The sequence below is a fragment of the Cebus imitator genome, unplaced genomic scaffold, assembly GCF_001604975.1.
Source record: "Cebus imitator isolate Cc_AM_T3 unplaced genomic scaffold, Cebus_imitator-1.0 Scaffold27, whole genome shotgun sequence".
NCBI lineage: Eukaryota > Metazoa > Chordata > Mammalia > Primates > Cebidae > Cebus > Cebus imitator.
Window position 1 is genome coordinate 3,524,322 of NW_016107342.1, and position 16,427 is coordinate 3,540,748.

Below are 16,427 nucleotides of genomic sequence, written 5' to 3' on the forward strand. Positions count from 1 at the left end.
TGTAGAGCTGTCTGCATAGGAGCTTTTGAGGGACTAATCACTCTCATGTTTCTTGCACGTGGGTTAACAGCCCAGTTTTATATCACTTGATACATGGGTAGCTTGCTCCTACCTGTTTTATGAAATAGAATTCTAGAAAATTATAAGCTGATGGGGCTTCCATCAGGCCTGTCCAGCTTTGGCCAGGCCTAGTAAAGTTTACGTCTTCAGTTGTATTCTGTTAGCACCTAACATTCTTTCCTTCTTGCCATTTCTCTCTCTTTTTGATCATTAACTATTTAACCAGACCTCTGGCTGATCCCTCTCCAACCTGTCCTGGTCTTACTAAGCTTCGCATGTCCTCCTGCTCTTCCTGGATGCTTCCAGCGGTCAGGCGCAGGCAGTCTCCTTCTGGCCTCTCTCTAGCTCACCTGCTCTTCCCTCTATGCCTTTGTAAATAACACAGATCCCTCCCTTTATCTTTTCCTTCCTTTTCTTCTGGAACATGTTCATACTCCCTTTCAACTGGTTGAAACAAAATAAACCAAACCAAACCAAAAATAAATTAAAACAAGAAACCAAGCCAGTACATATTTATGGGCCAAATTTGGGCTCTTGAATGTTGGACTTCTCCTTTTTCATATACAAAGCAATGTGGATGACATTGAAGAAAAAAAAAACAAAATAAATGTTGTGATGATATAACACTAATTATGAAAATGGGTATCACAGTGCTTTATTTTTCCCTCTACCAATGGGAAACAGGAAGTAAACAGAAACTTCTGCTTCTACATATTTGGCCCTAGTAGAGTTTATTAGATAGTTTTGAGATTCTGACAATGTTGTTCACATTTCAACATAAAGTTCATCTGCAGGAGTTCCGGAGTCACTTTTTGTGTACTCAGAGATAATTGAATGCAGGGGTTTGAAAAGTTGTTAAGGTAGTTTCAGGAAATCAGGTATCTTCTCGTGGCAGTAGGGAAGTGTGTATTCAGCTGCTTGACTCACTGCCCCGTCAGGCAGCTTGCATTTTTCGTGAATTGTAGGCACTAACCATCCCAGGACATGTTTTCAAAACCAGGCAACTGCCTTCTTCCCAACTTATATACCATAATCTCACTTGGTGGTCCTGATGTCTTCACAACAGCCAGTCCAGCTCCCTGAGAATGGTTCATCACACATATCACATTTCCAGCAAAGCATTGCCTAGGACTAACTCCAAACTATTTTGATAGATATTTTAGAAACACTAGGTCAGGCACAGTGGTTCATACCTGTAATCCCAGCACTTTGGGGGGCTGAGGCAAGAGGATCGCCTGAGCCTAAGAGTTCAAGACCAGCCTGGGCAACATGACAAAGCCTCATCTCTACAAAAAAATAAAGAAAAAATTGAAACATTTTTTTTCTCTCTTACCTTAGATTTTATGCAGGTGTACCTAAATTCAGACAAAAGATGTGTTCTGAGAGAACTCTGCTTTAAAGGACTTCAAGAAGGCTCTCTTCTTAGGCAATGCATACGTCTATGAAACAGTTGCTCTGCACTTATCCATTTTGTAGGTCCAAAATTTTTCCCTAATAGATTTGCACAGAGGAATTTGATTATAATTCAGTTAACAAACATTTCCTCTGCAAAGGGCACTTTCAGAAGCACTATGTAAAGTATATGGATTTGGACACATTGCAGTTATCAGGCTTATAGTACATTTTCTATGCAGTAAATATAGTAAGACAAATGGCTACATTTCAAGGTGGGTTATGGTATATATATCATCATGGAGAAATTAATGCTTTTTGTTTTTATCAATGTGAAAATGTCAGTACTAGGAAATGAGGATGAAAAAGCTGATTTATTGTGTGCCTATTATGTGCCAGGTCCTGGAGTAGGTATTTTAATGTCAAACGCAGTTCAGCATGGGATTTGAATCTGCTGGCTCTAAGGCTGAACTACCTGAGTTCGAATCTCAGCTTTCCCACTGCTGTGAGGATTTAGTGAGATAAAGTGTACAAAGCAACTAGGCCCATGCCGGTGTGATAGCAAGAACTCAGAAAATATTAGCTGCTTATTATATCTTGTTCCATTTAATCCTGGGAAGTAGGCAGTGTCCCTCTTTTTTTTTTGGGGGGGGGTGCGGAGTCTTGCTCTGTTGCCAGGCTGGAGTGTACTGGCATGATCTCGGCTCACTGCAGCCTCCACCTCCTGGGCTCAAGTGATTCTCCTGCCTCAGCCTCCCAAGGAGCTGGGACTACAGCTGCGTGCCACCATGCCCAGCTAATTTTTGTATTTTTAGTAGAGATGGGGTTTCACCATGTTGGCCAGGATGGTCTTGATCTCTTGACCTCGTGATCACTCGCCTCAGCCTTCCAAAGTGCTGGGATTACAGGCATGAGCCGCCCGGTGGCAGTGTCCCTCTTTAATAGATGAGGAGACTGTCTCAGAGTGATCCAATAACTTGTATAAAGTTTTCGGCAGTATGTTGCAGAGGCAAAGTTTAGAACCAGGGCTTGACTGGGCACTCTGATAAAAATGCTAATGATGGGTTCTTGTTCTAGGCTGCCAGGAAAATCTGTGCTGGGATTTTTCTATGATGGGAAAGACCACCCCTACTAGAATGATGTCCCCTACTGAGACAGAAAGTTACCCTTAAAGGCAGCAAATTCACAAATAAACATTTCTACATGGAGAAAAACTTTCAAAGGGCCAGATTCAGCAGTCAACTATTTCTTAAAGCTTTTTTTTCCTCTAGTGGACAGCAAATTCTCAGCTACATGGATAGATTTTTTTCAAAACCTGTGCATGGTTTATGAAGCATGTCAAATACACCAGTCCTCCCAATACCTCTGCTGTGTAAATGTTACCATCTACGCAAATATCGACCTCTAATGCAGCTTAAGGAAACTGTAAGGCTGATGTCCTGTAGCAGCTGTAAGACAAACCTCCAGGGTTTTTCTGGGGAGGCAGGAAGGGAGTGGTTAATTCTTTACCTTGATCACACCAGTCAGACTGGATTTCAGCGCTGTTTAAGTAGCTCTTCTAGTGTGGGCTTCAACTGAGAACATCCCTGTTTTCATCCTCAAGGTTATTTTTCTGCTCAGTGTTCTCGCTGGCCATGTCTGAGCTGGCTGCTGCAGGACAATGATTGAAGTTTTAGTAGTGAAAGAGTTCAATAGTGTTGCCATTGAAACTGGAAAATCATTTTACTAATATAGGATGATGCTTTGCTGTATTGAAATCTTAGACAAATAGATGATCCATAGCCCAAGATACAGTTAGGATTTAGCTTTTATAATAAGCTGAGCCTCTTTTTCCTTTAGATGTATATGCAAAAGAGAAGATGGGTGAAAACTAACGTTTCACAAGTGATATGGGCTTAATATAGCACAAAACAAGAAGAATTGAGGCTATCACATAATTTCATTGCAGTTTACTTCCTAGCACTTAGTCAAAATATTTTTCTTCACAACATTGTTACTTTCTGAATAACTCAGATGCTTAACTATATTCTGCCATCTAAATTTATATCTGCAATAAGGCATGAAGTGTGTGCATCAAATTTTAGGCAAATGAAAAGAACTTGCCTCAGGATACTGTTATGGATGTGACAATTTAAGAAGCTACCCATCATCGCAAACTATTCCGTTTTCCTTTCCAGGGTTCAGCGGATTCCTACACAAGCAGGCCGTCTGACTCCGATGTCTCTTTGGAAGAGGACCGGGAAGCAATTCGACAAGAGAGAGAACAGCAAGCAGCTATCCAGCTTGAGAGAGCAAAGGTGACTCTCTTTCCCTCTCTTTGATTCGAAAGTGGGTCATTACTCAGTGGCTACCAGCTGCTCTTCCCCTACCTCACATTTTTCTGGAATAATTGTTTTATGATTATTCCAATAAGGCTCCAGATTGGGAGGCTCTCTGATCCTTTCACCTCTAAGTGAGGTTAGCAACATCTCCAAAGGGGCATTTCCTGAAAATCTTCATTCTTTTATATTTGGTTTGGTGGTGAATTATTGGTCATCTTCCAACTTAGCAATATCAAGCCTCCCATGCCCAGTGTTGGCAGAGAGCCTCCCAGGTACCAGCTCACCCTACCTGTTCTCGGCCCCTCCTGGTCCATTACCTCAGCCTTTATGACAGGCCACACCTGTGCTGTTGCTCCATGGATCTCCCTATTGGTTTCTCTACTCTTCTCCCTTGCTTTCAGTATCCCACCTCAAGTTCACTGTGAAGTTCAGAACTTTGAACAACTCTGAGAAGTACAGCAAAGATGAGCAATAAAGACCGTTGCCAAAATAGAACTTCAGATATTCCAGAAGGAGAGGCCTCCGTAGGAAGCAGCAAAGAACCAATTGCATGGTTAAAAGAACCAGAAAAGTCACTAGGGATCTCCCATCTACAGGCTTCCAACCTTTTATTTATTTATTTACTTACTTACTGAAGCACAGATGGCTTTTCTGCAATGACATTTTATGCGCAATAGCAAAATACAAGACCAGACAAGGTCATGGCCCATCTGTCCTCTTTGCCCTCCATGAAAGACTCCTAAGGTATATTGATTCAGTCTTTCTGACTTTTAGAAGAAGAAAAAACAGAAGCCCAAATAAAGTGAATTCCTTCCCTTTTCTATTTTTATTGTAAAATCTTTAGAGGTGACAGGCTGTACGTGGTGGCTGACACCTGTAATTCCAGCTACTTAGGAGGCTAAGGTGGGAGGATCACCTGAGCCCAGGAAATAAAGGCTGCAGTGAACTGAGATTACACCACTACACTCCAGCCTGGGAAAGAGCAAGACCCTATCTCAAAAAAAAAAAAAAAAAAAAAAAAGGGGGGGGCGCAAAAGAAACAAATAATTAACCAAAGAAAAAAAAAAAAAAAAAAGACGGGTCAGGCATGGAGGCCCATACCAGTAATCCCAGCACTTTGGGAGAATGAGGTGGGCGGATCACAAGGTCAGGAGTTTGATATCAGCCTGGCCAACATGGTGAAACCCCGTCTCTACTAAAGATACAAAAAATTAGTCAGGTGTGGTGGCACGTGCCTATAATCTTAGCTACTTGGGAGGCTGAGGCAGGAGAATCAATTGAACCCAGGAGGCAGAGGTTTCAGTGAGCCAAGATCACACCTTTGCACTCCAGCCTGGGTGACAGGGCCAAGCTCTATCTCAAAAAAAAAAAAAAAAAAAGAGGTGGGAGGAGAACAGTGCAGGCAAATGAGGTGTCTTCATTTGCTTCAACACCTATGATGTCTGTGCTTTATTGGTGGAAGGGGCTTTTCTTGCAGTATATATAAAGGGGCATCAGTGAGGCTCCAGCCTCAACTGCTGTCCCCCAGTCAGGTTCCCAGCATGAATAAATAAGCTAGTAACAAAGCAGGTCACACTTTCAGGAATCTTATGTCTCACTGTAGCTAACTTTTGTTATAAAATTTTCTTTCAGAATCTGTTTTGTGGCCATTGTGGTTACCCAGATGTGGGTGGCGGCACTGTTTGCTTAGGCTGGTGGTTTACATGTCCCCACAGGGCAGTGCCAGCCTGAGAACACTTTGCTGAGAGGAATTTGTGTAAAAAGAATTTCAAAACCAGCTTTGTTCCCTAGAGAGAAGATGATCTGTGAAGAGCCCTGCCCATCAGCTTTGATGCTGACTAACCCTTCTTTTCTCTGGCAGGACCAGGTATTCTGCTGTATAGAATACCACAGGTTTTCAAATCTGGGCTATTTCAAAAATACTATTTTATCCTCTTTCCACATTTTTTTTAAGACCTAGCACATATTTCCTGCATTCCAAGGTAAGAAGGTATCAGTTATCATTTAAAATAAACACAGACTTTAAGATTGGAGAAGGGACTGTCCTTCTCCTCCGCCTTTGTCTATCCCTCCCAGTACTTTAGAGCACATTTTAAAATTTGAAATATTGGAATATGGGAAAGTATTGCAGGAGAGGAAAAATGATTGGGCTGATAGGACCAAATCGTTTTCACAGTCATCTCTGCGGGTTTCTCGATATTGCCTGGGAATGTAAAACTCATTTGAGATCCCTCTTTGGAAAGTTTTTCTCTTACTACCTGGTACTATCAGTCATCTTATTAGAGTTTCAATATGAAAAATGATCCTCTCTCCTCCCTTCCTCATTCCTTATTCCATGATTCTGTCCCTAGTCCAAACCTGTAGCATTTGCCGTGAAGACAAATGTGAGCTACTGCGGCGCCCTGGATGAGGATGTGCCTGTTCCAAGCACAGCCATCTCCTTTGATGCTAAGGACTTTCTACACATTAAAGAGGTAAATGTGGAACATACTGCATCCCTTCACCTGCCAAAAAGCTGAACCTGGGAATCAGCTCTGAGCCAAACTAGCCAGAGAGGAGACTCTAGGAGCTGCCAGTGTGGTACCTCATTTAATTTTCTGGGCCTTCCAAATCTAGTCATTCTCATCAAGATTGAGAAGTCTGAGATCATTGCTTGCATTATCACACACTTACAACATTAAATCACAGTCAATCTTAAAATCGTAGCAGGGGGCTGGGCGCCCGTGGCTCATGCCTGTAATCTCAGTACTTTGGGAGGCTGAGACTGAGGAAAATGTGAGTTCGGTGGTATGGCACCTACACAGAAGGGACTATTTACAAGTGATGTTGTAATTATAGACATGTAGACTAGAGTCCTGTGCACCTCGACCATGGAACCAATAATAGAGTGTATAATCATTCAAAGAAAAAATTATATCTAAGAAGCTGCATCATGTCAGACATTTTGCTAGGCACTGGGGGATCAGACATAAGGTTCACTGTCCCCGCTGGCAGGGAGCTCCAGCGGGGTGAGAGACAGACAAGTACAGAGTTTATGCACGAGATGACAAGTTCTGTTACAGAAAAACTGAATGGGTGTTGTGGGAGCCTGAGGAAAGAGGAAGAGGGATTCTCTGGCTGAGGAGGGAGGCTATCGGGGATGGGAAAGCTCTACAGAAGTGGTGAACTCTGAGGGAATTTGGGCTGGGATGTGGGTGGCATCACATGGAAGGAACAGCCACAAGCAATGCAGTGTGGCTGGCAGGGATGGGGGTCTGGGGGATGTGGGGAAGTGGGGCTGGGCAGGGGCAGGAGAAGGAATGATACAGGTTGTGGGCCAGGACAGAGAGGCAGTGACCAGACAGTAAAGGACCTCTTGGGCCATGGCAAGAAGCCTGCCCTTTATCACTCGGCAGTTAGCTGGAGAAGAACTTTAAATAAATGACAGATGTGACCAGCCTTGTGTCTTAGAGTGAGAACTCTGGTGGTCAAGGGAGTATTGCAGAGCTGAAGAGACATACTACAGGCTGGACAGTGGTTGTAGCAGAGAAGATGAAGAGAGAGAGCAGCTTAGAGAGAGTGGAGGGACAAATAAACAGGACCTAGAGATTTCACATGGGTGGGGAAAGTGACATAGAAATGAAGGCCAGAGGCTAGTTTTTCTGGGGTGCTTAAAAGGATAGAGAGTAGTATCAGCTATCAAAACAAGAAGTCAGAGGGGAGCAGATTTGTTGGAGGGATAGATATGAATTTGCTTTTACGTACACTCTGTTTGGGACATTGTAAAACTCCCCATGAAGATGCTTAAAAGGCCGTTACCCACATAAGAGTCTAGAGGAGAGGAATTGCAATTTGTTCTTTTGAAATAATTTGAGTTGAAAAAGAGAATGATTTCTAGACAGGGAAAAATAGCATAAGGTTGAGGAAGTATTCTTCTTTTCTTTTCTTTTTTGAGACAGACTCTCAAAAATGAAAACAAAAACAAAAAACAAACAAAAAAAAATAGGGTCACTTTGTCACCCAGGCTGGAGTGTAGTGGCACAATCATGGCTCACTGCAGCCTCACCTTCCAGGCTCAAGTAATCCTCTCGCCTCAGCCTCCTGAGGAGCTGGGACCACAGGCATGTACCACCATGCCCAGATAATTTTTTAAAAATTTCTTGTAGAGACAGGGTCTCCCTATGTCACCCATGCTGGTCTCTCCTGAGCTCAAGCGATCCTCCCATCTCAGCCTTCCAAAGTGTTGGAGTTACAGGTGTGAGCCACTGTGCCTGGTTGCGGGGGGTGTTTTTAAAATTTGAATACATTTGTGCTTTTTAGGATGGGAAAGACTGAAGCATGTTTTCTATGCTGAGATGCTGAACTCAGTAAAATATATTGGAAGGAAAAAGGACAGCTAATTAAGTGAGAGGAGGAGATGACATCTGGAGAATGGGCACAAGAATTAGGCTGAGTCAGGTCAGCCTTAGCTTCCTGAACTTCCCTGTTATGCACAGAGTTTTCCAGTGGGGTCAGTGACATGCGCTGGTTGATGTTCCCATGTGGTACCATTTGCTCTGTGGGATGGGGGTGGAGGAGAATCTTAAAGAAAGGAGAGCATAAAGGAGGAACAATAAAATGTACCCTGAGAATGGAGGTGCCTGGAGAATGTAATCAGTGTAAACATATCATTTAGTGTCACGGAGCTCGTCTGTACTTATACCCCAGCTAAGAGAAGGTGTGCATCATAAATATGTAATCAAATAATTATCTTTGAAACTCTGCATTCTGTAGTCCAGACCAGCAGCGTGGAGGTCACTGGGGCCATTGTCTGTGGAATTGTGGAGATGGAGGCCCAACAAAGTGGGATGAGGAGAGAAGGGGAGCTAGAAAGGGTATTTAGCATGTGGAGACCATGCCTTTGAGGTTGGCACTGATCAAGCAGTAGATGAAGGAGGGTATGAAGTCAAAAGAGGTCTTCTTTCAAGATGGGAGCTTATTCGATGCCTGTACTTGCTGATATTAACAAACAGAGTTGGGGAGAGATTGGGGGAAAGGAGAGATAGGCAGAAGGATACAGTGTTTGAGTAGCCAAGAAGGGCGGGATCTAAGACCCCTGGTGGAGGGACAGACCTTTGATAGAAAGAGCAATGCTAATTCATTGTGACACACAGGGAAAAGACCAGTGCAGGCATGGACACTTCAGGGCCTTAATAATAGAAAACTGAGGACCCATCAATTTCAATCATGGCTTCTACTTTCTTGATGGTACATGAGGTGAGAATGTCTACATTTGTCTGGAAGACGAGAACCCCTAACCTGAGACATATACCCTGGCATCTGAATGGTTATGTTGATTATGTCTCACCATTCCCATCCAAAATGCCCAAACCATATTCATTAGTTGCTAACACCCACTATGTCTAAGGAGAAGCAGCACTTTAAAAGGTAAGAGATGTTCTTACATGTCACATGCACGCTCACTCACACCGACATTCCAACCTTATATTTTATTGCTTTCCTGCATTGTATCAATGTCTCAATTTGTCCTGGCTGCTGTTTGAGCTATGTGCTTGATCTTCAGTCTGGCAGTTTGATGTGTGGCATTGAGCTGGTAATCCTATGTGGACCAGAGCTGCCTGTTTTCCTGTTTTGAAATTATCAGATAAGAAAACATCTTTGAAAGAGAAAGTGCTAATCATTTTAGGGAAATCAAAATAGAGAAGGGTTGGAACAACACTAAGGTGACCTCTGTAAAGAGCTGGCACAAGCTCCCAGAACATCAACACAAATGAACACATTTCTATAATCAAGTTGTAGCCTTTCCTCTCATCCATCACTTAAGAGGCCATTTATTATGCACCCTGTTAAGTACTTTCTCAGTAATAAAAAAGCTTAAATGCAGGGAAAAGTTACAAGTATGCTGTCACACAAGTCAAATGATGATCAAATTAAGCTCTTGAATTTACAGTGACTTTCTCCCAAGTAACTCAAAAAACTTTCATTCATCCTGAGTCAGATTCTCACTGTGCTTCAGCTGTTTCCTAGAACTAAGTGAAAACATTTGGGGAAGTTGCATCAACCATTTCAGCAAACCCTTTAAAGTCACTTGGGTACCATTTAACAAATGAGTGTTCCAGTGGGCTAACTTCATTTCAGGAAATAACTTAAGCCCCAGGAAACTATGACTCATGGTCTGTTTTGTCCTCACCACAGTAAAATTTAAATTCCAGACCTATGCACCCAAGATTCTAAAAGGGTCCATTTGCCCTTTGCTGATTCCAAAATAAACAGACCTATTATTTTAGGCCTGTTATACTAAAAGACAGGAAAATGGGGGAAAACAGTTAAGACCTAGATTGTTCAAGATTTTATATCAGGTCAATTCACATTTCTTTTCTTCTTTTCTTTTCTTTTTTTTTTTTTTTTTGGAGACAGGGTCTCGCTCTGTTTTCCAGGCTGGAGTGCAGTGATGCAATCGCAGCTCACTGCATTTGTGAACTCTTGGGCTCAAGTGATCCTCCCATCTCAGCCTCAGCCTCCCAAGTAGTTAGGACTGCAGGCATGCACTATTACACCCAGCTAATTGTGTGTGTGTAGGTATGTGTGTATGTGTGTGTGTATAGATGGCTCTGTTGTATAGATGGCACTATTACACCCAGCTAATTGTGTGTGTGTGTGTGTGTGTGTGTATGTGTTTGTGTAATAGATGGCTCTGTTGCCCTGGCTGATTTTGAACTTCTGGCTTCAACTGATCTTTCTACCTTAGCCTCTGAAAGCTCTGGGATTACAGGAATACACCACCATGGCCAGCCCTCAATTTACATTTCTTTGAATGCAATCTCATGCTATGTGCCACTCATACAGTATGCATGGAGAAGCTGTGTGTATAACAGAGGCCAAATTCTTACCATACCATGTTTCTCATGAGTGGGAAGCTGTTACTCAGAATAACTTAAAGTTTACCCAGAACTTCATGCTGTGATAATTCAATGAAACCTTCCATTCCTCCTTCATAATGTATCAGAATCATATACACACACACACACACACACACACACACACACACACACACACACACATATATATGTAAATTTCACTTTTCTATGAGCTCAGCAAAACATATTACATATCAATGTTACGTTTTGGAAAATATTTACATGTTTATAAATATATATGTTTTGGATCAAAGTAGGAGATAATTATCTTGTTCAACACTGATAAAAACAGTAAAGGAAGTTTTTAGAATCGTCTCTGGAGAGTTTAAACAATAGAGGTGATACCTATCTTGTAGAAATGACCTAGCTGAAACCTTTCTTTGAGGTAGGGAGATTGAACTAAATCGCTTTAGCAGATGTATAGTTACAAATGCAATTTTGCTGATCCACCAGATAAGCCCCCACTGACAGGCTCTCACCTCACACTGGTTGAAGGCTTCACATGGACTTGGGTCTTGAGTTTACATGTCATGGAACTTAAATGGAAATTCTGGAGCTCCTTTTGGGCTGTAGAGGGTTTGGAAGTTACTTGCAAAATTTCACGTAAAAATATATAATATGCTCAGACTTTGTAAGAGTAGGTTTCTTTTTCTTCAAGTAGTAAGATGGACCTTAATCTGCAAATCTATATTTGAAAGATTATGACTCTTCCCCAGTGAGAGTAGACTACAGATAGTATCATGGAATTTTTACCTGAAAGCATTTAACAAATTATGGACTATAAAATCTATTTCATCTCAGGCATATCCATCTTGTCTTCTAGAGTTCCAGTTACATTGGTGAATATTTATCCGTGGAAAATATGTTCTTTAAGAATTGATTAGAGCTTCTTGACAAAGATCAAAATAATCCAAATGTTAGGACCGGATATTAGTCCAGGGGTTTACAAACTATAGCCCACGGTTCCAGTCTGACCACTGCCTTTTTTGTAAAGAAAAGTTTTATTGAAACACAGCCATGCTCCCTTGTTTATGTTTGTCTGTGGCTGATTCCACACAAGACAGCAGATTCAACTTATAGCAACAGAGACCACATGGTCTACAAAGCCTAAAATTACTTGGACCTTTACAGAAAAAGTCTGCAGAACCCTGCTTTAGTCTATGAATCCACCTCAGATATATGTATATGTGTGTGTGTGTATATATATATATACACATATATATATATATACACACATACATACACACACACACACACATACACACACAGTATAGTTTATATAAAATGTAGTATAATATATCATATAAATAGCACTTTATTTGTTTTGTCCCATAAGATTAATAAACAGCATGTGAAAATAAGTGAATTACTATTGATAGCAATTTTATTTCTGAATTCCAGAAATATAACAATGATTGGTGGATAGGAAGGCTGGTGAAAGAGGGCTGTGAGATTGGCTTCATTCCAAGTCCACTCAGATTGGAGAACATACGGATTCAGCAAGAACAAAAAAGAGGACGTTTTCACGGAGGGTATGTTTCCATCTTTTCTTTGCACTTTTTTTGTCAGAAAATTGGGTGATATTTTCAAAGGTGTATGCTTTCAAAGTACAAGATATTTCTCTGTGTGGGAGGTGTTTCTGAAATTGACACAAAAGCGTTTCAGATAGTTCTCTACCCTCTGTGCATGCTGAAGCCTGACACCACTGGAGACCATGTGAATTCCATGACAGGAACTGTCCTTCTGTGGCCTCAGCAAGCCCTTGGAACCCAAGTGTCCCTCTAGGACAGTCACTTCAGGCATTCTTTCTGCACACAGTGAGTGGGAGCTGACCTGATCCAGCATTATGGCTCCTCTTGGAGACTCTCCCTTAAGCAGGCACAGAACGTGATCGTAAGTGTAGGTCCCGGACTAGAAGCACCTTCTCCACTCCAGGCTTTTTGTGGCATCTATTTTCTCCTGGTATGTGGTTGAAGACAGCTTCAAGTGAATCATCCTCTCATGAACTACTGAAGTAGCCGTGTAGATCTCAGAGTGCAGGTATTTAAAGGTCCCAGGAACACAAGCACAGCTTGAAAGAAGAGAAACCAAATCATCCTGAGCCTTTATGTATTGTGTTGCAGCTTGCACTGAATCATTGATTTGATATGTGTTATAATTTTTTGAAAGCTCTAAAATAGAAGCTGTTTTTTCCCTTGACCCTCAACTTCTGTTTTCTGTTGGATGCTTTTCTATTTCAAAAACCTCCCGTGTTCTTTAGGGGCCTGCCTTTGTCATAATGAGAACCACTCCAACAGTAATAGGAGATCACAAAAGTATAGTTACTTCACTTTTAATTATCAGTTTTTTTGGCATATAACTTGCCAATACTATTATTAATATTAATCCCTTTTGTCCCTTGTATTAGTCCATTTTCACACTTCTATAAGACTGCATAACTTATGAAGAAAAGAGCTTTAATTGTCATGGTTCTGCAGGCTGTACAGGAAGCATGGCAGCATCTGCTTCTGGGGAGATCTCTGGGAGCTTTTACTGGTAGCAGAAGGCAAAGCGGGAGCAGGTGTCTTACATGGCCAGAGCAGGAGGAAGAGAGAGAAAGGGGAAGAGGTGCTACATACTTTCAGTCAGATCTTATGATAACTCACTCACTATCACAAGAATAGCACCAGGAGATGGTGCCAAACCATTCATAAAGGACCACCCCCACGGTCCAGTCACCTCTCACCAGGCCTCACCTCCAACACTGGGGACTACATCTTAACATGAGATTTGCTGGAGACACAGATCCAAACCGTATCATCCGTTTTTTTTCTAAACTTTTTGTCTTTCATGCTCCTTCTTAAACACATAGAGAACATGCGTTCCAGTCTTGGGGTCTTTGAGTTGCTGTTTTTTTCTTCCTGGAACCTTTTTCATCACATTTTCACCAGACCACTCTATCTGCTTTATATCTGTGTTAGATATCACCTTTCCAGTGACCCTTTTCCTGCCAACTGTATTTAAAATTGTGCCCACTTCCCTTCCCTGTACTTCCCATCCCTTCCCTGACTTAGTTTTCTCTATTGCACTTACTACTCTTAGCATTATTATCTATTTACTTATTTATGTTGTTTCATACAAGCTGAGCATCCACAATCTGAAAAGATGAAATACAGAATGCTCCAAAATTCAAAGCTTTTTAAGGACTGACATGATGCCCGAAGGAGATGCTCATCAGAGCATTTTAGATTTCAGACGTATGGATTAGGGACGTTCAAGTAGTAAATATATAGTGCAAACTTCCGAAATCTGAAAAACATGGAAATCCAAAACATTTCTGCTCCCAAGAATTTTGGATAAGAGATATTCAACCTGTATTGATATGTCCTGTTAGTATATAACTCAGTAAGGGAGTGGATTTTGTCTCCTCAATGCCACTGTTATATTTCTACTTTCTAAAACAGGGATGTACAATCAATATTTGTTGAATAAAATAACTGAATTATTATCATTTTCAAAGTTTTGTTGTTATTATTATTTCTTAATTGTTACAGTCATGGGCCATATAACATTTTTGTCCATGATGATCACATATATGATGGTGGTCCCATAAGGTTATAATACTGTATTTTTATTATATCTTTTCTATGTTTAGATACAGAAATGCCACTGTGTTAGAGTTATCTACAGTGTTCAATATAGTAACATTCTATACAGGTTTATAGCCCAGGAGCAATAGGCTACATGATATAGCCTAGGTATGGAGTATGCTGTGCCATCTAGGTTTGTGCTCTACAGTGTCCACACGACAATGAAATTGCCTAATGACACATTCCTCAGAAGATAACCCCATTCGTAAGCCTCCCATGACTGTATAAACTTTTTTTTTTTTTCCTGAGACAGAGTCTCGCTGTGTTGCCCAGGCTGGAGTGCAGTGGTGCAATCTGGCCTCACTGCAACCTCCATCTCCCAGGTTCAAGCGATTCTCCTGCCTCAGCTTCTGGAATAGCTGGGATTACGGGCGCATGCCACCACGCCTGGCTAATTTAATTTTTGTATTTTTAGTAGAGACAGGGCTTCGCCACTTTGGCCAGGCTGATCTCAAACTCCCAACCCCAGGTGATCCACCCACCTTGCTCTTCCAAAGTGCTGGGATTACAGGCATGAGCCATCACGCCCAGCCAACTATATATACTTTTGAACTAAAAACTTACCTCATGGCAGCCACAATAGTAAAGCCAAGAGCTCACAGACATTTTATTTGATCTTTATACCAACCGTGTGAGCTGTGGCAAATCCTTCTGTAGGTGGGGAACCTAAGGCTCAAAGACATTATGATGTGCCACAGTACCACAGCTAGTAAGCGGCAGAGCTAGGATGAGAGATCAGATTTTTCTGACTATAGGGACGATACTCTTAAGGACTAAAAGAGAGGGGCACTGGGGAAGTAAGAAGTTGGCAGCTCCCGATGGCGTTTGTGGGCTTCAGGGAAGCCTTCAGAGCACACCTGAGAAGGGCAGACTTGAGGATCTTCCATTCAAGTAAATAATATGTTTTTGTGACCCATTCCTCATGGTCAGTTCTTAACTCTGATGCCCACATAATCATCTTGTAAGAAGAAATGGGCTTACTGCTTGTTTTGAGCTGTGTTTGATGTCTGACTGGCATATTGGTGCCTGGTGTTAGGTTAACAGTTCATAAGAACATTCCTGTCAGTGATGGCTTTGCCTGACGTCCACATTGAGTAACTAGAAGAGATGCTTTTGCAAAGTATTCCAGGTCTCGGCTAGTTCCCCACATTCTCTTAGAGATGAAGTCAAAGAAAACATTTGGACAGATTCTTGAAGTTCTTTATAGCAGAAATTTGTGTGTTTTGAATTATTTAATAGGATGAGGGACAAAGAAGGCTTTGTACTCTTAAGTTCTGTTTTCAAAGAATTGGGGGAGTGAGTCTTTAGTTCCTTTTCTATATCCTAGGAAATCAAGTGGAAATTCTTCTTCAAGTCTCGGAGAAATGGTGTCAGGGACATTTAGAGCAACTCCCACATCAACAGGTGAGAGTTTAAACTCTTTTTCACAGAATATATTCCTTTCTAATATATTTGAACACACATGCAACTATTTTTGCTAATTTGGAAATGATTTGAAGGCTTAATTTAAAGGTTTTTCTCTCTAGCATTTCATTTCTCATTTGTTTTCTATGGTAATTTGATTTGATTTAAATAGTCACTAACGGTACTACCAATTCAGGTCATTATAATGTAATTTTGACAAATCTTATTTACCCCCCAGAGTTAATAACTGTCCATCGTGTAAACTGATCTTCAAAACATTCGTTATTTTACCTAAGAAACTGACAGACTTTAAGATGGTGAGGGCCAATACAGAAAGGAAAAAAATGTTTGCAGACTCTCAAGAAAATCCTCTGTTTTCGGTCTCCATCTGGAACTTCAGGATGTATGGGCACAGCCTGGGCTGGGAGGGTTGAAGCAGAGACTCAGGCAGGGCCCAAATGAGGGAGGGCCTTGTTTCCATTTGGACAGGAGGCAACTGAGCCCTGGAATTAATGGTAATGAAGAGACAGTGGTGGCATAATAGGGAGTCGTGGTGCGTTTGGAAACTGTGGAGGTATTCATGCAGGCACTTTTCTTCTGCCACATTCCCTGACTCCTACTGGCTAGTTTCATTCTGGCCCACAACTGCTGCTGCATTAGGGTATCCAGTGCCCTGGTTATCAATTCCAGTTGTATTACCAATTCGGAATGGCAAGTCCAAGGCC

General features: G+C 41.6%; 1 protein-coding gene across 4 annotated transcripts in view; it reads left to right on the forward strand.

Moving 5' to 3' along the window:
* Positions 1-16,427, forward strand: part of CACNB4 (calcium voltage-gated channel auxiliary subunit beta 4) — a 273,910-nt gene that overhangs the window by 219,105 nt on the left and 38,378 nt on the right. For all 4 annotated transcript variants that reach the window (XM_017523204.2, XM_017523205.2, XM_017523207.2 and 1 more), the window contains 4 exons: positions 3,630-3,749; positions 6,125-6,247; positions 12,071-12,201; positions 15,626-15,702. In XM_017523204.2, the coding sequence (XP_017378693.1) occupies positions 3,630-3,749; positions 6,125-6,247; positions 12,071-12,201; positions 15,626-15,702 (451 nt within the window). The remainder of the gene's footprint in view (positions 1-3,629; positions 3,750-6,124; positions 6,248-12,070; positions 12,202-15,625; positions 15,703-16,427) is intronic.